The 8684-nt window shown below is 49.5% G+C and overlaps 1 protein-coding gene across 1 annotated transcript in view; it reads right to left on the reverse strand.

The window, feature by feature from the left end:
• TRIM71 (tripartite motif containing 71) overlaps window positions 1-7964 on the reverse strand; it is a 66712-nt gene extending 58748 nt beyond the window's left edge. The window contains exon 1 of the mRNA XM_074312712.2: window positions 6920-7964. Coding sequence (XP_074168813.2) covers window positions 6920-7783 — 864 coding nt within the window. The 5' untranslated portion in view covers window positions 7784-7964. The remainder of the gene's footprint in view (window positions 1-6919) is intronic.
• Window positions 7965-8684: the final 720 nt, after the last annotated feature.

Consider the following 8684-nt stretch of genomic DNA (forward strand, 5'->3'; position numbering starts at 1 on the left):
CTCTAATATTACAAACGTTTACCACTGCCTCCTATTGTGGGACACTGTACTGTCACAATCTATGTACTATCTCTAATCCTTACAACATTGAGAAGTGTAACTGCCATTTCACAGACGAGAAAACTGAGGCAGAGCAAGAACTCTATAGACACCTTTAATAACGAACATCACAAAAATCTTTTTCCGGCTACTACTAAAACTTTCTTTACCATATCCACTTTTCTATCTCAACACTTAACCATACATTTTCCGTGTGAATTTTCAGTTTACAAGCCTATATATAAATGATCGTAGGAGAGAAATATCTCCCTCTGACATTGATCTCAAAGAGGCGGGCGGACCGTAATTTACAGATGTGGTCTAAACGACGTAATTATGACTGCTGATGCCACCAACTCACAACGCTCATTTTTAAAACCTGTGCTGAAGTAGTCATATATTCATATTCGGCAGCAAAACCTAAGTGTGCACATTTTTTAACACAATAAGCCTTTTTATAATTATCCCAATGAGTCAGAACCCAACAGCATTTCCAGAAAAACATTTTTAACTGCAAATGTGGCCAAGCTTTCCAGAAGTAACAACTAAAGGATACAGTTGTTGACATGTGTTTAGGAACACGTGACAGGTTCCTCTCTCATTCCCAGGGGTTCCTTACCTCTCAGGCTCCAAAGACAACTCAGGGGGCCCGCAAAATTCACAGGGTGTCGAAGCAATTAAGAGGATGCCCTCAGTCTACGTAACTAACCCTGACCCACTTAATTCTTTTCACGTCCTGTACACTACTCATTTGCATTCCATTCATGTTGACAGAATGTGCCAGCCTGCGGGAGACGGTCCAGGTACACACTCACAATTGAGAATTATCCCCTTATTCATGACCAAGCTTCCCCTTCCCAAATTTACAACTTCATTTTGCTAATATATTAGTGAAAGCAGTAACTTTACCTCTAAAGATTACCACTTCCTCAGGGCATTGTGCCTACTGACCATTAAACTGGGATCATTACACATATTCACTACAAGAAGAAACAAAAAACACGTCACTTGGTGGGAACTAACGCCCAGGTAAGGGCTATCTGCGGTTAGTAGAAAATCTACACTAAGACAGATTAAATATGGATTTCCCAAAAATCTCGGCTGAGTTTGAGTGGGAGACAGAGACCCAGGAGTTGCAGGTCTTCCCTCCCCCATTTCATTCCACCCTACCTTCTGAGGCAATTGTAAGCAAACGATCTAAAACACGAAGGAAGCTAGAGATGGCATCCGAAGAAGGAAAGAATTATTACACTGGAATAAGGCTTAAGTCAATATTTTTAGATGTAAATTGCCAGTGCTCAGCCCCCACTCCCCCCAATTTTTCTGTTAACAAGTCGCAGTCTTGTCAATCAAAACAGTCAATATGGTTTCAGTCAACTCAGTTTGTAGGTATAAACAAAACCTCAAAGGGAGAAGAATAATTTAGTATTGAACAGCATGAGGTCACATCAACTGAAGAGGAAAGATGGATCAAGCTTCCTCTTGCAACTTACAAAGCTTGAAAGGTCAAGAGAAGGGGGAACAGAGTGGAGTGCAAAGGGTGGCAGCTTACTCCCTTTAGGCAACTGTAATTCTTTATTATCTCTCTCTTGCTCTCTTCCAAAATAAGAGATGGCAAAAGCAGCCATGGTAAGCCAAGACTTTCCTTTAACTCTTTGTAAGTGTTATGGAGGGGTGGGGAGGGAACACCACTTTTAAACTGCCTGCATGGTGGAATGTCTCAACCTTTTGCTCAAGTGTGAAGAAGAATGACACCAAAATGGTCCTTTATTCACTAAGAATAAATACACCTAAAATAAACCTTACTCTGTGTGAGGAACTGGATGGAGAAATGGCGAGATTAAGCAAACCATGTGACTTTTAAGTTAGCACCAGAGGAAATAAAATTTGGAGGTGAAATTTCAGAGCTATAGAATTATCAAATTATCAAGTAAGTTAAAATTGCTCTTGAACCAGGAAAACTTATAAACCTTTTTCTCCTGCCCACTATCTTCAACAAAAGCACGTAAACCATTTCCCGTCATACAGCTTCCCCCAAAGCTAACTCCCTTTCTATATGCAAAGTTTTAATAATAAAAACAAAAAGCTAACAGCTATACTCAAAATTTTACATATTAAAAGTTGCTTCCTTTTTAAGGAATGCTTTAAGAAACAATATTTTAATATTGCTTTTAGCATCCTAAAATTTATAAGTAGCTAAAAAGGGAAGGGAAAAAAACTGAGTACCAATCATCAAACACTTTGAAGATTCCTTTACTCTATGTACAACTCCTTAACTTGAAAACATCTTAATCATAAAACACAGTAATACCAAATGAAGGACTGAAGTCTGGGAGAAAGTGCCTGTTTTCTTCCTAAAGTATCTTCATTATTTCCAAAATATTTATTTCTAGCATTGGAAACAAAAATCCTATAGAGCCAGTTCAGTCTATGCAACCTCAAAACCAGAGTAGTTTACTTTTCAAGAAGATCAAGTCACAAAAGGCTCCCCAAACAGTGTTGATGGCACTGTAGGTAGGCTCAAATATTACTGACACACTTTACCGCCGCGGGTTATGACGGCGAGCCAACCTCCCCAGCAAAAGCTTGCCAAACCAGCCAAGGTCCACTTCCCCAGGATCCATGCTGATAAAATCCATCCCTGTGCACTTTAACAGAAGACCAGGCACATTCCTCAGCTCAAATGTGACTTTTTGAAAACCCCCAGATTACATCAAGGAGAAGGAATTAAGAAATTAATAATGAACATTTATCTCCCATATATTTTCATCAAGCATTTTTCTTAATTCCACAGACTTCAACCTACAAACATCTACCTGCTGAACTGGACTCCAATTATTTTGCAAGTTATGAAAGTGGTTTCCTGGTGAATAGGTGAGTGAAATGCATGTGTTAAGCAGACATATATCCACCTAAGTCCTATAGGGCAGGTAGAAAATGGGTACAGAAATACTAGAAATGCACTTTTTTTCTCTTGTCCTTGCAAAAGAAAAAAAAAGTCTTTCGGTATAAGTTTTGTAATTTCCACAGCACCATACATATTTAAAATCAAACATGTATGTATACATGCCTGAAAAAGTTTAGATACTATGAGTGTACAAAAGACTATATATATATGTTATATATATATACATATACATGGATGCCAACACTGGTACAATCCCCATTCAATGACTTATTCAAAATAAGACATAAAAATTTATTCCACAATCAATTATTTTAGGCAGCAAAGAGGTTTAAGGCTGATTTTTGGAGAGTGGTTTTTTTGGGGAAAGATAGTTCCCAAAGTCTAGAATGGCTCAGGGTCATCTCTGGTTGGAATTCTAGAATTTCTTTCCAGGACGTTGTTTGTTTGTTTTTGAAGCCCAAGGCAGGGACCAAATATAAATCGAACCAACACCTGCACCCCCTTTTCCATCCAGGAGACAGGAAAGTCCCACCCTGGCCTGCCTAACTGGAAATATTACCATCCTGCCTGGGACAGGCTACAGTTTCCCTTGGCTGAAGATGGCAACTGTGTCACCCTGGCGGGTCCCCTACCACTAGAGTGAGAGAGAGCCTTTCCTGGGGACAGACCAGGCTCAGACCCCACTCGGCTTCCCGCCATTTACAGAATCCTGACTCCCAGCCCTTTAACAAACACACCATGGAGGCCCTGAGATTTCTGCTCCAGTGTCGCCTCCAAGGCAGAAGGGCTCACAACCAATGTGCCAATAATACAACACTAAAGGGCAACTCGAGAGTAGCCGGGTCAGCGTGCTCAAGTACCCCTTAACTCTCTACCCCTTTACCCCTAAACGCGTGCACACCCTTTTCGGGTGTCCGTGGGGTGAGAAGAGTGGCCACCTATCCGGCCGCGTTCCCACGGCCGACAGCGGCTGTGGGTTCCGGGCTAGCCGGGCGGCGGCGCGGGCCCACAGCTGGGCTGCTTTGGCGCACTATTCCGGGGACCCCTACTAGCGATCCCCCATCCTGGGTGCTGGCCCCGTATTCCGGCCTGGATGGCCGCGGGCACGCGGCGCCTGCAGACCTTTCGGACTGACGATCGACACACACAACTAGAGAAAAACCCAAACTCTTTTTTTATGAGCCAAGTATGAGAGTGGCAGCAAGCAATTCTTATCCTTTCGTTGGACACCCTCATTTCTTCTCCTTTTAGATTTTAAAGTTCTTATATTTAAACCGAGAGCTCAAAACACCAGGTGAGCTTGCCAATCCAGAGAGGGGCAGCGGGAGGGAGATGCTTAAGAGGCACCCTCCCTAAAATTAAAGGGGAAAAGCCAGGCGTCAGACCTCCTTCCCAAGGTCAGGTGGCATTAGTCAACCATAGGCAAGAGTGCCCTGAATTATTTAACGGGGCATGTTGTCACTGGAGGCAACTCAGTAAAGTAGCACATTTTAAAAAGTGGAGGTAGGTTGTACATATAGCCAAATACCTGGATTTGGGTATTCAGTCCTGTCACAATCAAATAGAAAAACCATCATCCTCCAAAAGTGCCCTCATGTTCTTTTTCCAATCAAAAGCATGGTTTTCAACCTAACAGTATTTTTTAAACTGTTACCGATCACTTCCTTGACAGGAAAGAATAATTTAGGCCATGGGTGGGACACATCTATGTGGACCTGGTGTCACACGTTAGTTCTCTAGTCATAGCTTTTAGACTCAAAATATCTAGCATTCTAATTCTAAATCCAGGAAAAAGAGGTCTAAAAATTAATTTCCAAGTTTTCCTTAAATGAAAAACTAAAACGGGGAAGTAGAATTTTGCTCAAAACTGAACAAATTTCATGTTTTTAAAGGGCATTTAGTTTAACAAGGTAATATCTTTATGTTTTTGCCGAACTTTGCACATGTTAAAAAGTGAATTTTCAGGGCATCTAGGTACCTCCCAGGGTGAGGGGAGGTTCACTTAACATATTACACTCTCCCACCCAATTTGAATGCTTTTATAATTTAAAAAGTGTATAAACCTTTTACAAGTCTGGCAACAGTGAGCATCTACTGTTTTAGCCCAAATAAACAGTGTGTGGATCTTTAACTGGAAATATAAATAAAACCTGACATTTAAACTCAACTGCTGGGAGGGAGGGTTCAATCAACACCCCACCCCTCCCAGGAGGAAAACTGGCAGATTCAAGGAGCTCTCTCCCCTTCACTTCCCCCCACTACCCCCTCCACCCCCCATTTGACCCTAATCGGCAAGTGAATTGGCTCCATCTTTCCATCCCTGGGATTCGGATTGGTATTTAGCTCATTTTTCTAAAAGTGATGAAAGACCCCAGGAGTGTGGAAAAAAAATGTCAAGATGAGTCCATTCAAAGCTTAAAAACCAAGGAAAAGAATAACTGCCCCCTAGCTTCATACCGAGAAGGAAACTTAAAGTGAGGCGCTCACAAGTAGATTAGAATTTCAACTTTTTTTCCAATAGGAAAGCCGGCTTCAGGCCATCAGGCAATAGCTCCGCCTTCCTACCCAAATAACAGGTTAGGAATGGAAAAGGCTGCGCTGTGCAAGCTTCTGCCGTGCTCGGTACCAGCACGCCCACTCCAACTCGCAGGCAGTAACTCCCACAAGGATTTTTAAAGCCTCTGCTGTCTCGTGCTCTACATCCAACGCTAAGTCTACAGCGATCACACACGCCAAACCTCACGGTCTCCAGGTAGATCGCCTGAGTTACCAGTTACCGACCCTCTCTGCAGAGCCTACCGCTTGAAATTTTCGGCCCTTTCCTCTAATGGGTTCGGGTGAGTGAAAGGTGTCACGCGGTGTGAAAAATAATCAAAAAGGTTTATTCAGTAGCCAAAACAGCACAATCAAGATCAATGGCTGCAATGCAGCCCTCGGACTTTGCGCACCCTCGGGTTCAAGCTGCGTGCAGCAGAGTCCGTTTTTTCTCCAAGAAAAATGGGAGTCCCTACGGTCCCCCAATTCCGCTTCTCCAGGGGCAGCTGCGGGCCCATGATGCCGAATTCCAAGTAAGGGAGGTACAGGGGCAAAAACGCGTTTTACACAGTGCGATTAACAGAACTGCGGAGAAGAAAAGGGCTTAAGACCGAGGTCCCCTTGGCCCTCAGAGATCCACAGATGCCCTCTGACCCACGGAGACAACGATTACCAGTGTCCCAACAAAAAACGCAGTCCTCCTTCCAAACCACGCACGTGGGAACCACGTCTACACAGGCACACGCACTCCCCACCCACCCACACAGCCATCTCTTGCGAGCTCAAGCCTTACTTAAAAGCAACAACCTACGAAATGTACAAACAAAAATAGTAAGCGAAAGGAGAGCCCCATCAGCACGTTGTGAGGCCTCTGGTGTGTCCTGAGGAGACCACGTCTACACAAACACACTTTCGTCTCGCGTCTTACTTAAAACTTTAAAATCGCATGCACGCTTTGTCAAACAAATGAAGAAATCAAAGCCCACAACGAAGAGGTGTCCTCAAACCTCCGGAACAAGGGGTGGGGGATGGGAGGGGAACGGAACCTCGCACAAGGTGAACAGGTCTACACACATCTAACTCTTCGACCTCACGCCTAACTGGAGACAACGCTTGCCATGTTTTGCCACACAGAAAATTAGATGAGGAAAAGGGGGGACTCCACGTTTTGGCACCCTTCGGGAGCCCCTCACAGCACGCACACAGAAGCCCGATGTTACACACACACTTCCTCAGGTCATGATCTACTTGTTGGCAACAACCGCCACGTACCCAAAACAAGATATTCCTAAAGGAAAAGACTCCCACACCTCCCATTACTTTGGGACCGGTCCCGAGGCCCTTCGCAAGTGCCCGGGAGATTCCCGGGTGGGAACACACACGCGCCGCCCCATCCCCGCCCGGGTGCAGCCCGCTCGGAAGAAGCCACGCACTCACCTCGTCGTCGTGGTGCTGGCAGAAGCCGAGGCGCTCAGGGAAGACAGAGAGGATGGAGAAGGGCGGGCCGGGGAACGGCGGCCCGAGTCCGAGCTGCTGTGCTGCTGCAGCGGCGGCGGCGGCGGCGGCGGGACCCGGCGGGCCGCGCTCAATGTAGTGGTCCTTGGTGAGGCGCACGCGCTGGTGCGCGCGGACGCAATTGTCGCACAGGTGCTCCTGGCAGTCGAGGCAGCGCGACGAGGCGGCGTTGCCCTCGTCACAGGAGCTGCAGCCGTGAGGCCGGCGCAGCAGCAGCGCCGATGGGGAGGCAGCCGGTCCGCCGGGCGCAGAGCGAGAAGGCGCGGGCGGCGGAGGCGCCTGCGGGAGCGGCGGCGCCGAGGCGGGCGCGCGCGGGTGCGCGTGGTGAGCGTGGTGCCGGTGGTTGCTGTGGCCCGCCGCGCTCGCTTGGGCGCCGGCACGCCCGTTCTTGGGTGACGGCTCGTCCGCCGTGGCCACTACGGCGTCGAGCAGATTGCTAAGCAGGAAGGCGGACGAGGGAAGCGCGTCCATGCCCGCCGCCTCGGCTAGCACTACTTTCTGGTCGCACACAGGACAGCGCAGTTTGAGTGGCTCACCCGGCGCGCCGCCGCCGGCCGCCGGCAGCCGGTGCGCCTCGAGGCACGGGCGGCAGAAGGCGTGCAGGCAGGGCAGAACGTGCAGGCGGCGCGCCACGGCCCCGGGGCCCCCGCCGCCGCCCCCCGACGACGTGGACGTCTGCGAGGACGACGACGACGCAGACGAGTTGGAGGAGAGTGGCGCCGGCGAGCCGCACATCTCCTTGCAGAGCAGGCAGATCTGGAAGTCGCTCTCAGGGAACGAAGCCATTTGCAACCAGGCCCAGAGGAGGGAGGAGACCAGAGAGGAAGAGGAGGAGAGGAGAGCGCGGACGAGGTGGGTGGGGGAGCCGCCGACTCACTCAAAAAAATGCATCTATTAGGCCTGCAATCCAGGAGCAGGCACCAGTGCAGCGTGACCCGTTTGGCCTCGCCGCGTCCGGCCCGCGCGCTGCCACCCCCGACGCTGCGGGCATTAAATGCCACTATCCAGAGGCGACACAGATTCTTCCCGGAGGACGTGGGGGCTGCGTGCTTTCCCAAGCGGGAGCGCCGGAACAAGTCCCGACTTGCGAGGGGCGAGCGGGGGCAGGGAGGTCAGAGGACTCCCTGGAGCAGCTGGAGCTTAGCTTCTTGCTCGCGGATGGAAGTCCTCTCAAGTAGAGTCCGCTGTGCAATCCCAGACCCGGCGGGAGAAGCAGAATTTGGTTCGAGGAGTATTTGGTGCGTTGGTTTTCTTTAAACGAATTTAGTTAGTCTCTTCTTGGGAGAGAAAGGCTCCCCAAACTAGTAAAGGCGGGAGCGGCGCGACGCCAAGGCCGTGTCCCCCCGCGCGACGTCGGCCGCCCCACCGCATGACGCGGCGGCCAGGGACTCCTGGGTGGCCCGGCGTGCTGCGCTCGGGCTTGCGCACGGCCGGGCGCGGGCTCCCCTGCAGGGCAGTCGGCCCCGCGGCAGCTGCAGCTCGTGGGAGCCCGGCCGCTGCCGCACGAGTGTAGTACGCACGCGCGTCCCACGCGCCTCGAGTCTCCCGCGCGCCCGCCTGGCCCCGCCGCGGCAGCCGGCGCTTAACACGCACGCGCGTCCCACGCGGCCCAGGGCCCTCGTGACCCCGCCTCGCCGGGCCTGGGCGCCTCCCGCGCGCTCCTTCTCCTCCGGTTTAGCGGCGCTGC

Source organism: Rhinolophus sinicus, chromosome 5 (genome assembly GCF_057876585.1).
Source record: "Rhinolophus sinicus isolate RSI-liver-muscle chromosome 5, RSI-T2T, whole genome shotgun sequence".
In the NCBI taxonomy this organism is placed as follows: Eukaryota; Metazoa; Chordata; class Mammalia; order Chiroptera; family Rhinolophidae; genus Rhinolophus; species Rhinolophus sinicus.